Raw genomic sequence first — 24430 nt, forward strand, 5'->3', positions numbered from 1 at the left:
ACTGAAACACCGAGGATGCCACACTCTCACAGGGCAGACTTCTCCATCAGGAGGCAGCCGCACTGTAAATCAGACCCTTTATTAAAAACGAGGGTTTAATTTATACATTATGTTAAAAAAAAAGGTTTGAAACTGGTGACCCAAACCATAAACTTATCACTCAGAAATTAAATTTTTGACTTCTCTTTACAACCACAATCTTTTTACGCCCCCTGCTGGTTATTTGAAAGATGAACTTGACTGTTCATCTTTTATATACAGTCTGTGGTTCAGAACCAACCTTTCAGGCTGCAGCCATGAAGAAAAAATAAAAGCAGCCATTTTTCCCACCGTCTGGAAAGGAATTGTAATGAGGAAATAGGTGCAGGTATTCCTAGTAGGCTGTGCAGCTTCAGCAGCACAGTATTTGTACTGTAGACATCACGATTGTTGACACTAATTATGCTCCAGATTTGTAAAACCTGTTGTTTCATAAAGTTTATAAACTCAGTGAGCTGCCTTTAAATTCATGGAAGTGGGATTCCAAACTAAAACTGGACTTCTGGATTATAGTTCATGTCTCACAAGTATGTAAAAGGCAGCTCCACCCCCCCTGCAGCCTCCCCCCTCAGAGCTCCAGAGGACAGAGCTGTCTCCAGTTTCTGATTAATCACATCGGTACTCTTATTAAAAAGAAAAGAAAGACGGGGTCACAGAGGACTTGATGACAAGGAAGAGGTCATTATCGTATAAGAGTTTCTTTTTATTGTTCAATGCATGGCCACACACATATACTGGTTTTCTTTTGCACAGTGCATGATGGGACAGTCACTATGGAAATGGTGATGTAGATGGGGTACATTTGAGGACTTTACAGGGGTCTCACATTCCTCGGTGAAAAGCCGGCTGGCCCCTCTCTTTTCTCAGCCTCCATAACGACTAGCTACAACACGAGGCCGATCGGCTCCTAGCTACCTCCTCCGTCTAACATTACACCGCGATAAATAGATTCTAGGCTTCGTTTGATTTTCAGAACTGAAATCAACACACGACAGCAACCCTTTCCCTTAAACATTCTTGCATATATCATTCAGATTTAGCTTAGAAAAAGCAAAATAAACAACATCATTTGGGTACAAAAATAAAATCCAAATTAAAACCTTCAACAGGGTGACACCTGTCATGTTTTTTTTTTTCCTTTTCTCATACTGAGACAGCACAATACATAAGTCACTGGTCACAAAAGTACACTGCAAATAAAGAGAAACAAAACCAAAAAAAAAAAAAAAAAAAAAAAAAAAGCCACATAGGAAAGAAACCGATCCCGGAGAAGTTTACATCCGTCTTCCTCAACCCTTCCTAGAGGCCGATGAGACGCCCGGCTTGTTTTTGAGGGTTGGAAGTCTCGAGTATCAGGCGAACAGAGCGTGTTTTTCTCTGTCTCTGAGATATCATCACACGGCTTTGACTTTACAAAAACACAGCCCCACCAGACTCTCACATTCCTCCTCACCCTGCTTCTCAAACACAGACTGAAGGGAAAGGGAAGAAGGGACCGGAAATCCAAACCACTGCTCTAAATATCTATATGGACTCAGCTTGAATGTGTTTGTGTGTTCGCGGTTTCTCTCAACACATATGTACTCGTTTGCTAACATATACAGTGTATTCCTGGTTAGGGAGTGAACCAGGGGCACTTAAAATTGTGTAGCGTCATCCCACCATTTCCTCACCCCAACCACTAGGGGTCGCTCTTTATGTTTAGGATTAGGAGTGGGAGATCTGCTGTTTCTTATTGCGTCTTTTCGCCCGCATTTCTCTTTTTTTTTTCTTCTTCTTACTCTGCTATTTACTTTTCCAGCCCTCTAAGCTTTTTAACTCCTCGATCCAGCTTTCATTTGAGTTGTTTTTTTGCCTTTGGAGACGCAGATACACACAGAGCAAAAGAGTGGGAGAAAGAGAGAGGGAGCGAGTGTTGTGATCGATCAGCTGTTCGCAGCGCAGACAGCTGCCCCCCCTTTGGTCCTCTCAGCCAATCTCCTTCCACTGACGGTAGAACTCCACGATGTTCTTCAGCTCCATGCCCGCCGAGCCCGCCGCCTGGATCGCCGACTGACGGAGGCAAAAAGAAGACACGAAAATAAATACAAGACATCTGTTCACATACAGTTTTAGCATTTCCTAAATAGAGATAAAATGCACGGATGTAGGGAATATGTTGGTTTTATATGCGGCACCATGGAACTGGAGGAAGGCTGTTTGGTCCAAACCCTTCGGGCTGTACAAAGATCACATGATCACCTTTTAACCTATGATGAAACATTTCTCCCCTGATGGGAGTGGTCTTTTCCAGGACGGCGATGCCCCGGTCAAAGGGCAGGACCGGCTCAGTGAATGGTTTAATAAGTATAAAAATGAGATGACTCATATGCTACGACCCTCAAACCAACTGAAGACCTATGAGAGATTTAGGCTGATGTGTTACATCATTAGTGCCAAAACACCAAATGAGGGAAAATGTTTCTGAAGAACGCTGGAAAACCGGAGATCTGATGGAACACCTTATCGGTGAGATGATGATGATGATGATGATATAAAAGCCAAGCTGATTTATCAGCTCTCATTTCCCTCCAGCCCTTCACTGTATATGACGGATACAATGAAAAAAGGCCGACCCGGATCAGTTCAACATGCTGTTTTAGCACCTTCTGAGACTCAGGAATCACCTGCTGCGGGTCACATCAGTGAGGTCTGCATGAAAACTCAAAGCTCAAATCTTCCAGTGAAAAACCTTCAAATAAATAAAAGTTGGTCTTTAAAAAACAGGAAGTGTTCTTTTTGAACTTTCTGTGCCAAAAGGCACCCCAAAGGTCACGCTCCAGTTTCACAGCACGTCTGCATTCACATCCCCGGAAAACATCCTCCACACACTCCGACATTCGTGAGCTCTTTTTTTATCTCGTATATCTGACGGCCCGTTTGCAGCTTCTGGATGCTCCATTAGCATTGGCCCTGACCCACTGCCTTTTCCACACTCTTCCACAATCCAACAAACAGTGTCCAAGAGTTTCTTCAGCCATCAGCAGACAAAGACAAATTCCAATGTCTACGTTTTCTGTCCAGACATGCTGTTACTGCGTTTGGGATCATCCTCATGCCGGCTAATTACATTTGGGTGGCTGTAGCTCAGTAGGTAGAGCAGGTCACCTACTGATCGGAAGGTCAGCGGTTCGATTCCTGGCTACTCCAGGCTGCATGCCAATGTATCCTTGGGCAAGATACTTAACCCCAAGTTGCTCTCCGACGCAACCGTTGGAGTGTGAATGTGTGTGAATAAAAATAGTTAATCATGGAATCATGCTTGTATGAATGGGTGTGAATGTAAAACTTGTTGTATAAAGTGCTTTGAGTGCTCCGACAGAGTAGAAAAGCGCTATATAAGAACTGCGTTAATTTCATCAGTGGCTGAAATGCAGCCCAAACCTCCACCGTGTTTTAAAGATGGCTGTAGACACTCTGTTGTTCCTCTCTCCTCTGTACAGACGGATGACGATTTGAACCAAAAATATCAAATTTGGATTCATAACTCCATCAGACCTGATTTTCAGTCCAGTTCTTGTGTAATCTGGGATACCTCAGCCTTTTCTCCCTGTTTTCCTTCCTTAAGAACGGCTTCCTGACAGAAGAACTGTTTCTCAAGAGCATTTAAAAAATATATAAATTATAAAAATAAAAAAAAGTGAGGGGTGGCTCATGACTTTTGCACAGTACTGTACCTTGCTTGGCACACCACTTGTGACTTAACATAGCAAATGCTGCTGTGTGTTTGTGTGTCTGCGATGATGCGAAGCGCACAGACCGACTGACCTTCATCGCTGCTGACTGAGAGCAAAGCTCTTCCACTTCGTGGCCTGTGAGAATGGTCACCATACCGGCGGTATCTTCGTCTCCGTTGCTCTGGGAGACCGTTAGCTGACGGCAACTATCCACCATCTTGTACAGATGCCTAGAAACAAGGGAGGGGGGGGGGGGGGGGGGGCAACTTAGAAGTCGTATTCATTCAAACGGATGAAGGTGACGGCACAAGAGAAGCAGGGCTCACCAGGCCTCGATGTCCTGCCGCTTCAGTTTATCTCTCTCAAAGCTTCGACCCGACTCCTTCTGGCAGCGGATGTATCTGCGGAGAAAGTGAGAAACATGAATGGAGGTAGTTTCATTGAGGGAAGCGTTTCCTTTCACAGCTCTCAGCAGCGATTCCCACCTGTTGCCTTTGCGAAATTCAGACTCCAGGAAGCGGATTCCATCCCTCGCGCCAGGATTTTCCTTCTTCAACCTGTCAAGTCCATCAATCACTAAAAGAAAAGAGGAGTCCAGATTAAACACCTGTGCAAACGGCAGCTCCAGCAACCAGAATGACTGGAGGGCGACAGGAGCAGAGAGAGCATCACAAATGAACTGCGCTCATTTAACAGTCGTTATATTTTAGCTGTGAATGGGGGTGGGGGGGTGGGAGAGGGAGGGAATGCCATGCTGGCCAATGCTGCACCCCCGACCACTCAGTAATCAGGTCACCCCAAACTGGCACATGTGACCGCTGCTGCTGTCGAGTCTCATTAATGAGGAAGCAGCTTGGTGCCGACCAATCACGTCTGTTCAAACCAGCGCTGTCACACAGGGGCAGGAAAAACTGATCAAAGAGTCAATTTCCTGTTAATCCGGTCATTTGTGTTCATGAAGTCAGAAAACTGCTCAAAAATAAATCAAACAATTTCTAAAATCAGCAAATGCTGATTTTAGAAATTGTTTGGATTAGGCTGATATTTTTCTCTCTCATCCTTTAAAAGCAAAAGTCAGCAAACAAGAGAAATATCCCCATAAATCCATTAATCCCACCACCTCTGTGGGGAAGTGGTACAAACAGGGGCTGTGTACTGCTGTTCAGGACAGAGGACGCCGCAGTGCACCGACCTGTTCGTGGGATGATGATGATGAAGCAGCCGCTACCAGCCAGCTGCCGGATGAGGTTCAGATGCTGGCAGAGAGCAGCTGCGTCTGGCACCAGGTAGGGAGACATGGATGACTGGGCTTTAGGCTGCTGAAGGCTGCCCTCTAGCTGCGACACCTCCAGCTGCAACAGGAGGACAGAATAAAGAAACCCAATGATTTGCAATTAAATTGCGCAGCACTGTAACACACATTAACCTATTCAGGATCAGTGATGATTACATCGATGTCTGCTGCTTTATGTTGCCTGTTTTGGGGGGAATAGAAAAGGCAGCAGCAGGATGACCACCTCAGCTCACAGCTGTGTTTCAAAAGGAAACAAAGGCGATGCTTTATAATAATTATGACATTTAAAGTCACTAAACTTTACTATATACTACTGTATATAGTGCATCTCTTTATTTCAGTCTGTGTAATTAACTTATACAATAAAATAATTATATACTGTTTTATGTATTACATCATAGCTGATGAGACGTTCATAATGTCCTCTCCCGCCCCCTGCTGGTTACCTGCGCATCAGTCTCTAAGACCTGTCGGTCTCGTCCCTCGGGTGTCTGCGGTCGGCCTAAGGAACAGGAAGCTACAAAGACGAGCAGGAGGTCGCCTCTCACGCTCCGTCCGCCTGCGTTCAGCCACTGCAGCAGCAGCAGTTTGTGTTTGTATGATTCAGAGCCGTTTGTGGTGGTCCTACTCTCACAGCTTTGTTTCTATTAGCTCAGACCTGATGCTTGTTTACAGTGTGGTACAGAGAGGAAACCAGATTCTGTGTGAACTGTTCGGTGTTGCTTCCTTTCTGTTTGTTAATTTTGGCTAGCCCACCAGTCTCATGTTTTGTGTTAGTAACGAGTTATTGTTAATTACTGCTGGATTTTTTTCTTGGTTATCAAGACTCTTACTGATGATGTTGGACGCTTTGCACTGAGCCTTTCTGGGCACTGTAAGAGTTCACAGTGACCAAATATTATTATTGTTTTGTATGTTTGTTTTATTACAGAGCCCGTTCTCATGTCCAGGATATCAAATCCTGCCATTTCGTGACAGTCGAAGGGATGTGGGAGATATGCACAAGTTGTCCCTGAGCATGTGACACCTGAGCAGCAGCAACAGTGAGAGCAACGACTGCGAGGGAGCAGTGATATTAACAAAACTAAAGAAAACCTGCAGTCGAAGCTGTGCCATGTCCCTCATTAAGCGATTTCTCCGAGCCTCCTCTTCAGCCTGGACAAGGAAGGATTTAAAAAGTGGGGTCAATATCAGCGTGGGAAGTTTCTTTGTAAAAAAAAAAAAAAAAACCTGTTTGGCTGCAGGTCATTATATAAATAGCTTCCACACTTATTTGGGTTACACAATGAAACGTATTTTTTTAAACTGTTTGAGTAATGACTAATGTCGCTCACCATTCGAAACTGGGCCTTGGCCTGCTGCACCAGATTATCCTGTTTGGACTGGCTGATGCTGGTGAAGATGCCCGCCTCCGGGTTAAAGTGCAGCACGTTGCCTTGGAGACTTGTTAGGAAGTGGCCAAAACTGCGAATACAACACACTCGTACCACACACTGGAAGAAAAACACACACACAGAGAGAAAACTTCAATACTGAGAATACCTGATTATATTTTTCAGCTTCACAGGAGCGAACATGTTTCCACATTTCTTAATTTAAACAAAGTATTTAGCTGTGATGACTGAAAACCAGCTCCCTGCACTTCTGTCGAGCGGACGCAGTCACACACCAGTTATTACACACTTGAACAGCACAGATGGTGAAGTACATGTTGATTTGTCAGCAAAGGCAGAAACAGACAGCAGAATTTCTCTTGGTCTGGACTAAACAGCCAAAAACAGCTTTTTTTTCCTTTTAAATAATCAGTTTATCTGAAGGATGATTTCTCAGCCAATTAAAAAACTTGCTTTGGCACATAAAAACTAAACTAAATAAATAACCATCTTTTATCTGATCCCAGGGTTATTCAATCAACAGTCCAAAGTCTGGAAGTATTTACTGTTGCATAAGAGAGAAAAACAGCTTTGCTGTTAATCAGTAATCCTTCCAGCTATGATCCCAATAATTCAGCTAATTTCATTAAAATATTGTAAAACGTTGCATCTTATTGAGATATTTTGGGCTGCCGATGCACTGCAGAGTGAATGAAACTGTTTTAACTGAACTGTTATTTTTCTGTATGTATTGCAGTTCTTTTTTTGTTGTACACTTAAAATACTTCAGCACCTACACACTTTCAGTATTAACTTGTGTGTCCACTATAAGCCATTACTGCACAACATGCTCTAATGAACTTGTTCAGGACATAAAGTGTGAGCGATGTAGACCGTGCAGTAACAGCAGCCACCTCTGCTGTTTGTGCTGCGCCCCCCTCGGTGCGGTCACAGTAACAGCAGGAGGACACGACGAACGAGCCTCTGCTGCAACACCTCAACTACAATTTCTTCTTCGCTGCTTTTCTTGCATCTATTCTGTATGAGAGTTTCTCCTTCCACAAATGCCGGCGTTGTGTTGATTTTGTATCGTATTCCCATTGGTTGCTTTAACAGACGCAGGTCCCAGGAGCAGTTACAGAGTCAGGTGGTAATTCTGGAACAGCCGATTTTGAACCTCTCACTGTAGGACAGCTGTTTGGAGTCCCGACCAAAGATATCAACACCATTCTTTCATACGTGTCATCTTTCTCCTACGACAGCCCAAAATCTCACAATGTGTACCCGACTTAAAGAAATCAAACAAAGACACCATTACATTTGTGCCTTTTTAACCTGCAATTAAGATTTGCAAAAGCTCAGTCCTGTGTGTGTGTGAGAATCTGAGGGTCTGTACCTCCTGCAGGGGGCTGAGGGCGGGGTTGCGGCGAGAAAAGTCAAGGCGGCGGTGGGCTACACTGAGAGCAGGCAGGTGACGCAGAGCCAGGTCCTCAGGCAGCAGCAGGCTCTGGACCAAATCCGGCCGCTCACACTCGTTTAACAACTCCATCACCTCAGCACCGAGACCGAGCTCTGCAGCACAAACACACGCACACACACAAATAGATAAATAATGGAAACGTAGACTCAGAGCACACTCACCAGAGTGTTAAAATCGCACAGGGAGATGACTCTTCAGTGTGAGAGCTGAATATTACACAGCACTGTCTGTGAAGTGTACAGTGCAGGGATGAAATCAGAGCTCAGACGTGGGCAAAACTAACAGCACAAAAAGAAAAATCACATAATTACATTAAATAGTGTCATTTGGTTAGTGCAGCACATTTGAGCCATCTATTAGCACCTTCAGCCAGTTTCACATTTGTTTGTGTAGTCAACAACACATTTTACTGTGGTGACAAAACACCCAATTTATAACTGCTTTACATCTCCTCCCCAGCTACCAAGCGTTATTTGGTTTATGTTTACGAGAGGAAAGAAATACAGCCTCAAAAAAAAGTTATTTAAGAGATAATTAAGTTAAGAATAAAGAAATGCTCTTGAATGAGGCTCAGCACCTTCATCTGGTGTCTCGAAATATCCACAAGGCCAACATTTTAATATTTAAGGACACGGGAGAAATAAAAAGCCCGATCCCGACTGCTGTTGAGATGAGCAGAAATCTCCGTGCAGCGCAGCCATCCAGTAACTCACCAGCCTCGAGCATCTTGCTGCCATCTGGCAGCAGGTTGAGCAGCACAGACAGTCGGTTCCACAGGCTTTGAGAACTCTGTGGAGAACGCGGATGATTACAGTCTGCAAAGCCAGTGTTTCATAAACAAAGCAGGGAAAATGCGTCACCTTACCTGAGCACACATAAGGATAATATCTGTATTTGTCCTTAGCCAGTCAAGAAAGACCTTAACAACCTGGATTAAGCCCTGATTGGTCAGGATCTCCAGTTTCTCTAAGAGGGTTTTTTCACTGTGTACGGACTGAGCGCTGTGCTGACTGCCTGAGTCAGAGTCCAAGTCTGGAGAACGAGGAAAAACAAGCCACAGACAAACTCGGTGAGAACACTGTGAACTTCCTGTGATCACATGATTAAATAACAAAAGAGAACACAGATTTTATATAACACTGATGTTAAGCACGTTACCGTTTTCACTGGTTCCGTTGGCAGTACCAGGATTCATTTCACAGGGTGACTCTCCAGGAGGAGGAGGAGTCTCTTGGGAGGGGGGAGCCGAGCTGTCGGTAGGGGTGGGAATACTCGAGGAAGATGCGGCATGAGGCCTCAAAAGCATGTTACTGAAGGTTGGTGCCAGGCGGAAGCAACGCTTAGCCTGGAAGAGCTGAGAAGACATGGCCTGCAGGTTGCTGCTAATGCTGGAGTCGCCGGACATGAGGGGCCCGTTGGTGGTTGGAGGGGTGTCGCCATCCTTCTCCCCTCCTCCCTCCTTTGGTTGGTCCTCCTCTTCGTCGTCGTCCTGGTGCTCCCGGGGATGACCCTCTGAGTTTTCTGTGTCCTCCATGTCTTCCAGGTCTGAGCGGGACTCTTGGCTGTTCATGTCTGAATCGGTTTCTACATCAAATGCTGTTCCTCCCTCTTCCTCCTCCTCTTCCTCTGAGCCACTTCCCCAGCTGCCCTCCTCACCCATGGGGTCTCGCTTAGTCTCCTTTTTCACAGATGAAGAATTGACCGGTGTTTCTGTCACGGTCCCACCTGTTGAATCAGCACGGCTCCTTCTTCCTTCATCATCGTCTTCATCTTCTTCACTCTCAAAGCCTTCACTCAGGTCGCTTTCATCCTCCCTGTGGCCGTCTTTGCGAGCGCAGCGGCGACGGCGGAGTCGAGAAAGGCGGCTGTACTTCTTCTTCTGCCTCTGCTTCTCTTCGTTCAGCTTGCGCTGTTCTTCTACGCTGCCGTGCTTCTGGACTGTGACCCTTTCACAGCCATCTTCATCCTTGTCCTCCTCATCCTCTTGCTCCAGGGAACCATTCTGCAAAGGCCTTTCACCAGAGTGATCCGTCGGTGCAGCTGACAACTCCCTCATGTCCAGGTCATCTAGATAACAAATGAAAAAACATGGAAAAAATGCTCATTTATGTCCATGTCAGCTGCCACGCTAACAACAAATCATGCACATTTAACAAAATGTGCTGTTAGCATTCATGTAACAGAGCAGATGCAGACGGGGAGGGGGTGGGGGAATTGCTCAGGTTGCTAGTTGCATTTAAAAAATATTAGGATAACTGATAAAGAAGTGGGACAGATACAGAGTGAGACCAGTGCAAGGAGGCAAATGCTGGAATACTTCAAAGAGTCAATCAAAATATATCTAAGAGGGCTGCAACTAACATCTATTTTGACAGTCGATTAGTGATCTACTATTGAAACGATTAGCCGACTAATCAGATTATGAATCACATAATTATGAAATAGCACTTATTTAGCTATCAGCTTTTACATTTAGCATAATATTTAAAATGTGGTAGTAAACACGCGTAAGATGAATACTTCATTCAAAAATTTTAATCAGGTTTGCTGCTGATATAACTTTAACGGTCCATTTTTCCAACCATAAAAAATATATATAGTACTTTTTCGTCCCTGTAAAACAAAGTTGGCAGTTTCACCAGTTTCCCCCATCACTAAACGTGCCGCTGAATGCTATCCGGTCTTTAAGTCTGACGTCATTTCCGGGTCCAAATGCGTCTAAATAAACAGCAATGGCATAACCAATGACTGTTCACTATTAAAGGTGATTGTAACAAACCTCATCAACTGCAGCCATTTCCGCTTCTCTTTCATCAGTAAAATCACAGCTGAGTGTGTTTTTTTCGAGCTAAAACAACCAGGGACACAGCATTGCGGCAAATTGATCACGTGACAGTTTGGACCAGGAAATGGAATTCTATGTCATCACTTAACAACCGGATTGCGCATGTGTGAAGCTCGCCAGAGATAGACGGACAGGAAGACGTCTCACTCCGTTTAAAAAAAACAAACCAAAAAAAAAAACGGAGTGAGTGTGAAATTGTCCCAAACCTTGGATCGTCTAGCACAGAGGTCCCCAACCCCCGGGCCGTGGACCGGTACCGGGCCGTGGGACATTTGGTACCGGGCCGCACATAAAGAATAAATAACTTAAATTATTTCCGTTTTACTTATTATCTGCGCCTAAACTATATTTTATTTTGAAAAATGGGCGGATTCGCTCCGTTACTTCCCTCCATGACTTCCTTTTGACGTGTCAAGACATTTCTGCTCACATGATACGTCACCGCTAAAATTAAACCCAGAAGCTTCAGGCCAGTCTAACGAAATCGGTTGGTTGACCTACATAACGCTTCTTTAAATTTTTGAGTGCTCAACAAGAGTAGAAAAGCGCTATGTAAGAACTAGTCCATTTACCATTTTTATTTATCAACACCGGGGATAGCAGTGAGGTAGACCCAGCCATCAAACTGAGTCTCCAGCGCTTGACACCGCGGCTCTGCAGCCACGCTCCATGTGAAATCGGCCGAACCCAGTCAAACCAGAAGCCAGCAAAAATGAGTATCAGAGAAACAAGCTCAGGGGGCTTACACTGATTCAGTGTTATGGTGAGTTGTATTTTTCATGCGCTTTATACAGTAAAAATCACCTAAGTCGAAGTCGCACAAATCGGGTTTTCGCTCTAGTTGGATGGCATCTGCAGGTCCTGATTTTTCCTAACATTAATTCCAATAAAATCATCACATAAATCCGTCGGATATTCACCTACCTCGGATGAAAAATCTGGTCCCATTGTAATAAATTTCCAGTTAAATGTGATCGCATAAACTGGATGAGTTTAGCGCTAAAACCCTCCTCAGCTCCTGTCCGCCCACTTCCATGCATCAGCTCGTTCATGTACAACTACACACACACTAACAACGCCTGGAAATTGTTTTAGTGTTTATATCAGTTCATTTCACCGGGGACAATCGTGGCAAGTGTAAGCTACAAACTTGCACTTACGAGTAAAATTTCAGATTATAAAATTTGCAGAAGCAAATTCATAGATGAAGCAGAAGCCATTGCAGCGAAATTCGATAATAGACCCCAAACTGGGCCATTTGAATCCGACTGAGGTGATTTCTACTGTATTTGTTTTTGCGGTGTATCTTATTTTGAAGGCATGTTTTACCATGGCTCTAACAGCTGACCAGGGAGCGCTGTGGGCAGAGAGCCTGTTATTCATGTTGAGGCGGGATGTTACGAGAACGCTGCTGATAGAGTTGCATACGAATACAAAGTGGATTTCCGTTTTTTATTATTATACGTAGAAAATATCACACTTGGTTATGGTCGTATCATTTATTTTGACGTATTTATTCGCCACACCTTAAAAGCCGGTCCGTGGAAATATTTTCTAACACTAAACCGGTCCGCGGCTCAAAAAAGGTTGGGGACCACTGGTCTAGCATGCTGTGTTCAGTAGCCGGCGTGACTTAACATGCCGCTGAATGCTATAGCGCATGTGTGAAGCGCGCCAGAGATAGACGGACAGGAAGATGGCTCACTCCGTTTAAAAAAAAAAAAAAAAAAAAAAAAAAATCACCAGTAATAATTAACGACTATTATCGACAATTAAATTCGTCATCAGCTATTTTTAATGTTGATTATCGTCGACAATGTCGACTAATCGTTGCAGCCCTAATATAACAGTGGATCTTAAAGAGTCAACACACCCCCTTCGCCCCCCAGTCCTGGTCTATATCTGACAGTGGATCTTGATGCTTTCTATAGCCAAGAAATAACCTGTAGCAGCATTTCTATGCCCTTTTCCCTACATAAGAACATTTCTCTTTCACCTGCAGCATCAGTCTGAAGTGGAGGCACCTGACCCTCCGCTTCTTCCAGTTCAGCCTGCAGCCGGATGTTGACGTGGTTTACGAGGTGGGAGAACAGAGCCAGAGTGAAGGCTATAGATGCACTGTACTGCTTTGAACCTAAAGACAAAACACACCAAAATACACCGAGGAACATTGGTAAATAAACAGGTGAAAGGTTTACTTTTATACCTGTAAAGTTCCAGGTAATACTCATTATAAAGACAACTTATTTCAAAGATAAACATTCGGTGGCTTAATGCCTGAAAACAAGCTGAACCCTCATCTACACAAAGATGATTATTTTTAAAGGTTAGGGTCCAAAATTCAGTCTGGCAGTGAACAGATCAAAAATCAATAAGATAATCACTTCAGAAGTCCAAAACAGCAAAATACACCACCCACCTCCTCTCTTGAGGCTGTGCACCACCATCAGACACGTGACCACCATTTTGAAGATTAGGTTGTCGGGCAGTACAGGATAGGTGCCGTCACTGTGCTGCTCCTCCTCTTCCTCACTGGGGGTGTGATGAGCACCGCCGTGTGTTGGTGGCGGCAGGTAGAACAGCACCAGGTTGAAGTCTTCCAGCACCGACTGGCAGAGTGAAGTCAGCTCTGTTTCCATCAGACTACAAAAACCACACAAAATTAAAATTGAAGACGTATTGTAAAAACATTTTAAACACAGTTTAACAGTTAAAACGTCCACAGATGACACTGGAAGACATCGTGCTGACCGCTGGCTGCACTTCAGATTTGCTGGTTTTGTTTATTTGGAAAAAGAGGCATTCAGGGCCCTATTATCACTCTGTTATTGCCATACTGTCTCAAATCTTTCTAGTTTCAACTGTAGTCTTGTAGTTTTTTTTTTACTCTGTTTGACTGATGCTGGAGGATTGGGATCATTTTCCTCTCTATTAGGAGCAGAACTCTCAGTAAGTAACTCCATTCTCTGTCTGCAGAGCTTCAGATAATATCCTGAGTGTATACAGGGTAGGGGTCCAGATGCAGCTCAATAATGCTGCCCTTATTTACTTTTGCACACTCCAAAAATCTGCAATCTTTGGTCAGTCCCATAATGAATGAGTGAAGTCACCCACAGTTCCTCCAACATAAATTAGATGTTGTACTGTATTTTGAGGAGACATTTGGGGTGTTATTAGTCCTCCCAGTCATCGCCTGTTATTATTACACCAGCTCCCAGTTCCCATTTTTCTTTGACATCCCAGCTAGTGACACTGGAATCACTCTGCAGAGCACACTCATTGTTTCAGCTGCTGAGTTTCAGATTTTAAAATAAAACCAGTTTAAAAGTCAAAGTCGCCTTGTTTTAAAACCTGACACAATGTATTAAATTCAGTTCTCAACAGCTGGTAAAGAAGACAAACCACAGACGACAGTCAAAGTGAACCTTTGAATTCTGGCCTGTTAAACAGAATTTGAAGCGGTCACTGTGATTTGGGGCGTTCACTGTTGTCGGGGTTTCTGTGGGTGACCTGCAGGCCCGGAGGGGCTGGACGCACATGCGGAGCTGCCTGCCGTGGCGAACCCTTGGAAATAATCATTACAGCAGCGTGATGCTCACGGTCTGGCTGTGGGTGTAACAGCCTGTTGCTAAAAACATACCAACATTTATAATGAATATTTAAATGAGCTGTGTCACTTTGTCACTCATTTTAACAAACAGTCAGATGGTACATGACTATAAATCATGAATTATCTCCTTTCCTTCCATATGGGACGGTTCAGAGCCTCCTCTGCTACAGGAGGTGATAACAGAAGCACTGACGCACCTTTCCTGAAAATGTGGACAGCTCTTATAATGGCTGCTGCACAGATACTTGGGCCTCTATGGACAACAAGTGGAAAAAGTGATATGAAAGCAAATAACTTTTAAAAAGCAATTTTTTAAGTAGTAGTTTGATTTTTTTCCTACCAGTCTTAAACAGGCCATCTAATATTTTACATACAGCAAGTTTACTGGAAATAATTTAAGAGCTTATTTTCCTTTATTTTAATTTCATACTCGACCCGGGCAGAGCCTACACTGACCCTACAACAGATCTACGGTCTCACTTTACAAGGTTAAATATTTAACTTGAGGTAAAATGCTATAAACTAACTTGTTAAACATTTACTACATATTAATGTTAAATTCTTTATGTGGCGTGAACCGAAAGATAAAACGGTTGAGCATTAAAAACAAACAAAACCATGTGATTCATTTCCACTGTGGACTCTGATTGTAACACAGTGTGGGAGCGACAGCACAGACACACAAACACAGACCTGTTCTTGGGCTGCAGCAGGCTCTGCAGGTACATGAAGCTCACCAGGAGACGTTTAATGTCTTTCGATCTGTTGCAGCAAAAATATGGGAAATAATCAGAGTATCACACACAATATAGAATTAATTTAATACTTCCGTGTTTCAATAAAATAACAGCAAAACATCAGTAGAACCATCGTACCTGTGACTATATGATCAGTAACAGGACCTGCTATTATTATTTTCAGCTCCATGGTTTTAATCTTTGGACTCTCGGGTAAAAACAGAGGGATTTGATAGAGCACAAGCTGCTTACTGGTTATTTATGTATATGGAACAAGAACAACATTGTTCTCTGTCCAGGTGGGAAAACAAGCTCACTCTTATTTCCCTGAACTGCTTTTTTTTTTTTTTTTTTTTTTTTACATCCTTCATTTTGTCCGTATTTGTCTTTTATTCCAACTGATCCTCGTTACTTTTGTTTCTTCAACAATCTAATTTACCCGCCAGGATCATCAATCACTTAAAATCATCTGCAGAGAGATGCAGCTTTATTCCACCTGTGGTTAGGGCACCTTTGTGATTGAGACAGAGTGCATATAAGCTGTTAATTAAGTGAGGCTCCAGTAGTCGCCTGGGACTGGATTATTATCCCTCTGAGGTGTAAACAGACCAAAGTCAACAGGTTTTATTTTGGACACATTTTAACCAAGCAAGCCATTGAAGGCCATTAATAACACCAAAGTAAAATTAATTAAATCTGCAGAAGATCTACCAAAATCATGAAGGTCAGAAGGGAAATGTTTACTATTAGCACAGTAATAATAGACTTTATGGACTAAAATGAGCCGTGAATGGCGTCTAAAACACTGCATGAACTTAGGCTGCAGGTATGCAGATTCCTCTGAATGCGCCTCACCTTTGTCGGGAGGGAGACAGCTTCTTCATTTCTTGTTTCTTCACTTGGTGATACATCTTGGCAGCTTTGTCAAACAGGCGCTTCAGGTTGCCGTAGGCGCCTTCAAAGGGGGCGTCCGATTGGATGCTAAGCACAGATTAAATCTGTTAAGACTTGGAACCAGAACGCTTAAATAACTTGTAAGTGTGCTTAAACACGGCTCACCAGCGTAGGTAGTAGTAAGTGGCTTCGACATTGTAGAACTTGCTCCCTGCCAGTGTGCCCAGTTGGTTAAAAGGCATTCCTGTTGGCAGACAAACACCAAAAACCAAGTTAGCATCTATTTTTATTTTTATGTTACATAACCAGAGAATCATGAGCTAATGGCAAAAAATTAATTGGAAGTTTCCCAAATATTGTTGAGATTTAAGCCAAGAATCATCTGAAAAGAACTTTTATGAAACATCCTGTGAAGCACGAATTCAGCTGCGTGTGATGTGAATGATGCAGGTAGACTCAGGAGAAAGAGGCAGTGGGGGGTGCATGCTCACAGTACTGACATTGCACATGAATGATATTTACTGACTTCTTATGCTGTTTCAACTGCATTTAATGCAGCACTGCATAAAAAAGGAGAACAATTTTCTACCCTTATAATGGCAAAACTGACATTTTAACTCAAAGAGGTATTGGGTCTGCGCTCATTATTTATCACAAACACACAAAAGTGACACTGGTCTTCTGATCCAACTCAAAGAGAAAGTGAGTAAGCATATTTCACAATACTACACTTAGAATGTAAACGAAGTTTTCATCTAAAAACCTCCAAAAACAAACAAACAAACCACCATAAACACAATCAAAACTAAACCATTGGATTTAACATTTCTGTTGTTGTGGCAACTTTTTATTACCAAAACATCTCTTATATTCTTCTTTTACCACAAAGCTCTGTAAGATCACGGGTTTAGCAGTGCAGCACTGTAAAAAACAAAAAAGCAAAAACAGCAACAACAAAAAAAAACCTGTTACATTATTGCCACTCACCTACGTGTGGCATAACCGACAGCGCCTGATGGTAAAACCTCTCTGCCAGCTGTTCAGCCTCCACTCCTGCGAGCTCGTTCTGGTAGCGCGCTGAGGAGATAAAGTAAAAAAATCAAAATCTATATCATTACAGCACGTGACTGAAAAGGGGAATACTGTTATGAAATATTTCAGAAATGTGCACACAAACCGGTAACTGTAGACAAACATGACAAAAAACCAACAGCTACACTATAAAGGTACACCACATCCAGAGGGTCTAATATGATGTGGGCCCACCCTCTGCAGCTATAACAGCTTCAGCTCTTCTGGGAAGTCTTTCCACAGGTTTAGGAGTGTTTATGGGAATTTCTGACCATTTTTCCAGAAGCACATCTGTGAGGTCAGACACTGATGTTGGAGAGAAGGCCTGGCTCTCAGTCTCCGCTCTAATCCATCCCAAAGGTGTTCTATCAGGCTGAGGTCAGGACTCTGTGCAGGCCAGTCAAGTTCTTCCACACCAAACTGGCTCATCCATGTCTTTATGGAGCTGCTTTGTGCACTGGTGTGCAGTCATTGCACTGTTCTTGAGCTGATCTGAAGGCCACATGAAGGTTGGAGGTCTGTAGTGATTGACTCTGCAGAAAGTTGGTGACCTCTGTGCACTATGACCCTCTGACCCCACTCTGTGTCCTGCCACTTCATGGCTGACTTGCTGTCATTCCCAATCGCTTCCACTTTGTTATGATCCCACTAACAGCTGACTGTGGAATGGTGCTTAGTTTATACACCTGTGATTGGACCACTTGAATTCAACGATTTGAATGGGCGAGTGAATACCTTTGACTTAAGTACACTCTATTGCCAAGCCTCCTTCAGTTTAATGCTGCAGCTATGTGACAGATTAGAGGAAAATACAACATGAAGTGTCCTAACTAAGGTCCTTTTTTTTAACCAATGCCAATGTCTCTGTTTCACATAAGTCTAAACCAACCAAACAGCCTCCAGCCAGCTACACTACATAACTGAGCCAAATTTTCCCACGCTGAATGACACCCCTTCTCACACCTCTGCAAGCCAGACAGATAGTTGAATTAATTACATATTCTGTTATCTCATTATTACCTAGATCTCCAAGGTAGACCAGACAGCGATGACACGCCATCTGCGCCCACTCCATCTCCTTGGGGGTGGCTGACACTGGTTTCTTTCGGCCTGTTGGGAACAATTACACAACACTTTTTTTTAAACAACATTTATCTAATGCTTTCATCTAAAATGACTTGGAGTTACGTAACAGAGCAAGATTAAACTGCAACACATCAACGGGGCAGCAAAGAGTGTCTTCAATATGAGGAACAGATATTCTTAAAGCAGTATGTCTGATGTTAACATCCACACTAGTTTGGTTTAAATTGGATATTAAGTCTATTTGAAACACACATTTACTCCATATTCAGAGGCCGGGTTGCACCTGATGCATATCTCTGCAGTGTTTTTACCCTCACAAAAATAAGAAAATCTCATACAGAGTTGAGGAGAAGCGATTTTACAAAACTGCTAAATACAGACTGCACAGTACCATCACCTCTGGTGAACATACACCTGTCTTACATCTGTATTTCCTGAAAACAGGACTGCAAAACTACAGTTAAAAAAACTTCATGGGGCGCCGGGGTGGCTCAGAGGTTGAGCAGGCGACCATATATGTATACCACGTGGCGGTGTGGGCGGTGCAGGTTCGAGTCCCGGCCTGTCGCCATTTACCGCATGTCTCCCCGTTTATCTCTCCTCCCAATTTCCTGTCTCTCCACTGCAACTATCGAATAAAGACGTGAAAGGCCAAAATAATAATAATAATAATAATAATAATAATAATAATAATAATAATAATAATAAAAAATTCATGATTATTTAGGTAATTAATGTAATCTTGAATATTTAACTTGATTATTCTTTTAGCTGTATCGCCTTCATTTTTGACATGATCGCAGGGAAGTCTGGAAAGCAGGGAGAGAGATGGTGGGAAATGACAGTAAATGGCCCGGGGCAAACCTGGACCCCTGCAGTAGCATTTTGGCACATGGGTCTGCTGCTAAGAACATTACATACATAATATTATCCAACTGTTCACCATCACTGAATTAGCAAGCTCGCACAGCATTTAGCAAGCTAATGCTAATTAGCCCCCACCCCACGCGGTGGGCTGGAATATTTTCTGGGTAGAACCCTGCAATCATCACATCTTATCTAATTTCATCTATACAATAAAAAGTTATCAAAAGTACATCAGTATAACTAATGGCTGCTTTATTCAAGGGTGCCATAAGGATCCTGAAGTATGAATACGGTATAAATGGAACCACCATTAATTTTTCATGTTTATGCCTGCATCTGAGAACCTGCTGGCTCATCTGACCTATCAGTGGATCTGTGACATGGGTCCAGTCAATGCAGTCCTGCAGCTCCAGCTGGTAATGTGACTGGATGTAGAGCAGCAGGTGTTGGTAGAAACCCACGCCGGCTATCAGGTGTGTTCTGTAGGCGCACTCCAGAGCACTGCGACTGTGGATGTGCTGCAGTGGGAAAAAATGAAATGAAAAGAGAGGACGCGGCCTTTAGAGAAGGGACCAGGACACCAATAACCACGATCTGTGTTACTCTGAGGAAGACATTTTTAGTTTCCAGTGTGTATTAGAGAGCCACAAAGGCATGTCATACTAAAGCATAAACTACATGCTTAAAAATGGTAAACAGAAAATATAACTACTGTAACATAGACAAGATTAAAACAGGCAAATATGTCATGTTGTTAAAGTTGAGTTTGAAGAAGACACTTCTGCCTTTATAAAATAAATGTCCCACATGCCAAAAATGCTCATTTTAAACCTGCATCACCTGCACCCCCCCCCATGACTTCTGGGAAGCTGAAATTAGCTGTGAACATGACACCAGCATCTCATCACCACAAACTGCAAACGTTTCTCAATAATTTGTAGTTCGGTTTTTGGCCAGTACATATGGCATTTCCATCACGCAGCCACTATGTCTGCTGTTAGGTGCTGAGCAGCTAGTGAACGATACAGACACCTGAACTGCACCACAACAGTAAAGTTGTGGGACGGACGGCTGAAGAATGAGCTGAAACTAATTACAGAGCTCCGTCCAGCTGAAAAGTGGAAAAGACTCAGGTGTAAATGATCTCTGATTTATTACTGAGCAGTCCTTTTCACGGACAACGAAACAGAAGCATGAAAACTGTCATTTCATGGGCTGAACATAGCTCAACAGACCATCTACTGTTTTAAATCTTATAAGAACCAAAGAATTCAGCACTGATCTGGCTACAAGGTGGTTTTCCCATATTGATTGTACAGCACAGCATAAAGTATAAGAAGTGCCATTCTTAGAGGTGCAGTTTTTAACGGGAACAACCCACACATGCGTTATTTTGGCGTAAACATAAAACTGACAGAGTTCACCTTTAAGTGAAAGCTAGAATATCAAGCTGGGTAACGAGAGATCAACTTAATATATGCAGCGAGGCCATTTTTCCACAGCCGCAGGGACATTTACCTTCTTGTTGGTCTTGATAACCTGAATGACCTCATAGTAAACCTTCCTCCAGAGCAGCTCCTCGGCCTTGCGGCCGTAGTCCACCGGGTGCAGAAACATCAGTTTCACACAAAGCTCTCGCAGCCTGAAACACACAGACAAAAAAAGATGTGCAATGAGAGTTCCAGACAGCGTGGGGCGTATCAGGTTAAGGCACTGTCCAAAGTGTTACATCCTGGCATTTAACGCACAATAAGAGAGCGCCTGCTGTTAATGTGGTCTCCTCAGATGAGGGTGCCGCCTGAGTCGAGCATGCAGAAGGAAGGACAACCGCTCATTCTCACAAAACTGGAAATTACACTGAAGTAGGAGGCTGGCAGTTTAATGCCCGTTTTAACTCTGGTTCATCATTTGCATTCTCACACCAACCTGCGCTGGGTAACCTAGACATGCGTGAAAATGACTTTAATTTCACATCAAGGACAGAAACATCTACATATTTGAGCCTTTCCCTGACAGAACAGTGCAGGGAGCAGACAGGAAAGCAGGGAGAGAGTGAGCGGGAATGACACACAGGAAGTGGTCTGGGGCAGGCTCGCACCCAGGCCCCTGCAGTAAGCACTCCGGTATGTGGGTCACCTGGTACTAAGTTAAATTCAAGCATATTTAATGCAACTTTATAAACTTTCAAGTTTCACAAATGAGAAAATGTCATGCTTTTCTAAACTACATTTTTTTGTTGGTGTCACTGAAGTGAACACACACCCAGCTGCCAGCATATAATGTAGCACATAATTTAAATAAAACCAAAGTTTGTGAGTGGGATTCAACCACCCCGGGGGCTGCATGTGTCTGGTCATTGATGAGGCTGTAGCTTGTAATGCTGCTGAATCATATTGTGTTATTGTAACACTTTATTTCACCCACCACACTAATTTCAATAAGGGGAAGCAGTACAGTTCAACCACAAACTGCACCACACCAAATGATATATTTAAAACTATCTCAACAAAAGCTGAGTATTATAACCTCTGTGCCAGTACGGCTTCTTGCAGCACTCCTGTTGGACTGCATATTTAGGTTTTGTCCCAAAGTCAGAAACAAGACTTTTGAGATGTGAATGAATCAAAAACAATCACTAGTCGTAGGCCCCACTTTAACACTACATTAGCTCATGCCCTTCTACTGGATAAAAAAAAACAAAAAAAAAAAACATTAATTATCTGTTGCTCATAAATGACTCACAAGGTCTGATTCAGAAGTTGTTCACAAGAATTTTGCAATATCTCAGATCATGTGTGTGACAAATGGCAGGATTGTATTAATGCTTTGGGCAAGTACATGCTGTATTTCTCTCATTTCACAAAGATGCTCATCAGTGCTTGGTTTTAATGCACTTTATCACCGGAAATATAATTTTATACCAACATGAGCTGATGCTGACAAGAATTTGATGTACAGAAAATTACATTAATAAAATTTTAGCTTCTTTGATAGTAAACTGACCAAAAGAGCAGTTGATTAATCTGAATCTGATTCCAGGTGCTTTTTCAGAGGAAGACGGGGGTGCGCATGCCTGCATACTGCAGCTTAGGTGTAAACAAACTGCTTGGTATAGCAGTAAAAATGCACATCATACTTGCTGACAGCCAAATTTGACCTTTAGAAGTCAAATCTAGTCAAGTTTATCATCTATTCTGGAAACTTAAAGCATTACTGCGTACCAGTAACGCTGTTCTATATTCTGATTCTTGTGTCTTCTAGAGTAGCTTTGCATGATTTACAGTAATCGTTGTTGAACTTGCTGAGCTTTGGTGCAGCCCATCACTTCATCCACGGTCTGAAACGCAGGTTTTGGCTCTTCTCCTTTGAGACATTTTTGCTGTGATTGGCTGCCAATCACAACAGACGGTTTAAACAGCAGATGTGTGCTGTAGATATATGTGACAGACATTAAGAAAAACACAAAGAATAATGGCCCACCTGAATCAATTATCAAAACAGCTGGTGACTGATTTTTTTGTCCAACTAATTTACTGGCTGATTGCAGCCTTTACATGTTGACCTGACCACACTCGAGGCCTGTCTAGCTGATTTTCAAGTCAGCATAGGTTTACAAAACTCCCAGAGCAATCACTGAGCAGGATGAGATAACATTTCCCTTATCTTGCTGCCTGAGCAGACACCCATCATTATGTCTCCCTTTCAGTTACTGCTAACTTCCTCTTACTCATTTTGAGCTCTCTCCTCTGCACCCAGTATAACTACTGTGGTCCTGTTCTCAGGCTGTGTGACCGAGTAAAGTGATACTTGTTTTTTCGTCTTTATCTGGATGGAAAAAACAAACAAATGAACAAACAAAAACCAGCTTTGACTGTGAGATAAAGCTGCAGCTGCTTGTCTTTATCCCCAACAGCTACATCAATCACAGATGGATGATGTTACAAAACACCATGTCTGGCCAGAAAACGTATGCTCACTGAGATGCTGCAAAGTGTTGACAATCATAATTAAAAGGCAGCATGACAGAGCCCCACTATACACTTGACAGCTGGCCAGACCAGTCAACACTGGGACTGCAGGCAGCCTACGAGGTTTAAGTAAAATTACAGCCTCCTTCACGCAGGCTGCTGAGGCAGCTGGACTTACTTGTTGCGAAGGCTGATGTTCTCCGGCTTGAAGACTTCTCTGTAGGACGATTTGCTGCCTATGATGACATCCAACTTGTGCACAGTCTCCACCACAGCCCTGTGGGCAGCGTTAGACAACACACACCATAGCGTAACTGGTATAAAAAAGCGTCAGGTGAAAGCAGAACAGACAGCAGCTCAAATACAGTAAGCAGTCGGGCTACCAGCCCGAAACCTTATTGTTTCACTTCTCTGTAACAAAGACACGCATGACAAATGCTACTGTGCTGGTTAGCCCAGACGAAGCTGTAGAGAATGAAGCGCTTCCCATCACATTTAGCTGAAGTTACACAGAAGAGTATACAGGGGTGCTGGTATACTCGCTGTCGTGACAAGTCAAAGAATAGCTGGGCGTTATCTTGTAGGAGCGAGAACTGTTTGGCTAGCGCTAAGCTAGCCAGCACAATTAACATTCAATTAGCAGCTCGGTTAGCTTTGGCAGAGACGGCCTCGTCAGGTTACCTGTAGAGCCGCTTGATGAGAAGGACTTTGGCCTCTGGCTCACTATCCTGTCCCGGTCCGCTCATATTAGCGCTAAGCCAGATGTTTGATCTCACGCTCCAGCGTTTAATCAGCGTTTTCTTGAACCGTCCCGACGCACAGATGTCGCGGCTCCTCAGGTTTCTTCCCCGGCAGTGACAACTAGCCAGCCTGCGATAGCTATTAAGGCAGCGTTAGCTTTCTTCCCCTTCCCTCCGAGTCTCTTTCGTTTCTTTTGTCCTTTGGCAAAACCCCCTCTACCCATCCGTTCTGAAAACCGGGTAGAAGGGGGTGCCCGGTAATTTACGCTATTCCTGGTCAGCTAAAACGCTCCGGTATGCCTCTTATGTTGTTCCCCGTTCCAGCCATTGCTACGAAGGCGGCCATTATTCCTATCAGGCATTGACCGCCTGAATACCGCGAGAACACATGACACACTGACGAGATTACGGGAAAGGGTTGCCAGATAGTTTATAAATCCCCCATTTCAGAAAATCTGGAGTTCAAAAAGAAAGAAAGAAATTCTGCTGTTTAGAAATAAACTTCAGACAAACAGTGCACATGGGGAAACACTGAAGAGCACCTCTTATTGTTTCATACTATTTGTGTAAATGTGGTGAACTCTGGTGGTTTTTGTGAGCAGGACATATCCTGCCCTTAGTTTTTTTATTTACATTGTTACCTTCTGTAATCCAGAATGAACAGAGTTGGACACTTTAAATAAAAAAGTCAGAAACGTTTACATTAAAGG

At 43.3% G+C, this 24430-nt stretch overlaps 1 protein-coding gene across 1 annotated transcript; it reads right to left on the reverse strand.

Moving 5' to 3' along the window:
- Positions 1-1793: 1793 nt before the first annotated feature.
- On the reverse strand, positions 1794-24078 carry smg5 (SMG5 nonsense mediated mRNA decay factor). The gene is made up of 22 exons (XM_030749715.1): positions 23662-24078; positions 23159-23257; positions 20531-20654; positions 19374-19530; positions 18080-18169; positions 16976-17065; positions 16154-16232; positions 15950-16075; positions 15051-15119; positions 13167-13390; positions 12744-12881; positions 9061-9969; positions 8768-8934; positions 8616-8691; positions 7819-7994; positions 6384-6542; positions 6145-6204; positions 4948-5107; positions 4241-4331; positions 4082-4156; positions 3847-3985; positions 1794-2091 (listed from the first exon to the last, which is right to left on the reverse strand). Exons 1-22 carry the CDS (start codon positions 23724-23726, stop codon positions 2008-2010), a joined length of 3357 nt encoding a protein of 1118 aa, XP_030605575.1. The 5' UTR covers positions 23727-24078; the 3' UTR covers positions 1794-2007.
- Between the last annotated feature and the right edge of the window lie 352 nt (positions 24079-24430).

Source organism: Archocentrus centrarchus, chromosome 16 (genome assembly GCF_007364275.1).
Source record: "Archocentrus centrarchus isolate MPI-CPG fArcCen1 chromosome 16, fArcCen1, whole genome shotgun sequence".
NCBI classification, from domain to species: Eukaryota; Metazoa; Chordata; class Actinopteri; order Cichliformes; family Cichlidae; genus Archocentrus; species Archocentrus centrarchus.

Coding starts and splice junctions, on each gene's coding strand:
- smg5 (XM_030749715.1), bottom strand. CDS start 23,726: ATGAGCGGACCGGGACAGGATAGTGAGCCAGAGGCCAAAGTCCTTCTC. Junction 17,066..18,079: donor GGTCTACCTTGGAGATCTAG/GTAATAATGAGA, acceptor TTATCTCCTCAG/CGCGCTACCAGAACGAGCTC. Junction 7,995..8,615: donor CAGCAAGATGCTCGAGGCTG/GTGAGTTACTGG, acceptor TTTGTGCTGCAG/AGCTCGGTCTCGGTGCTGAG.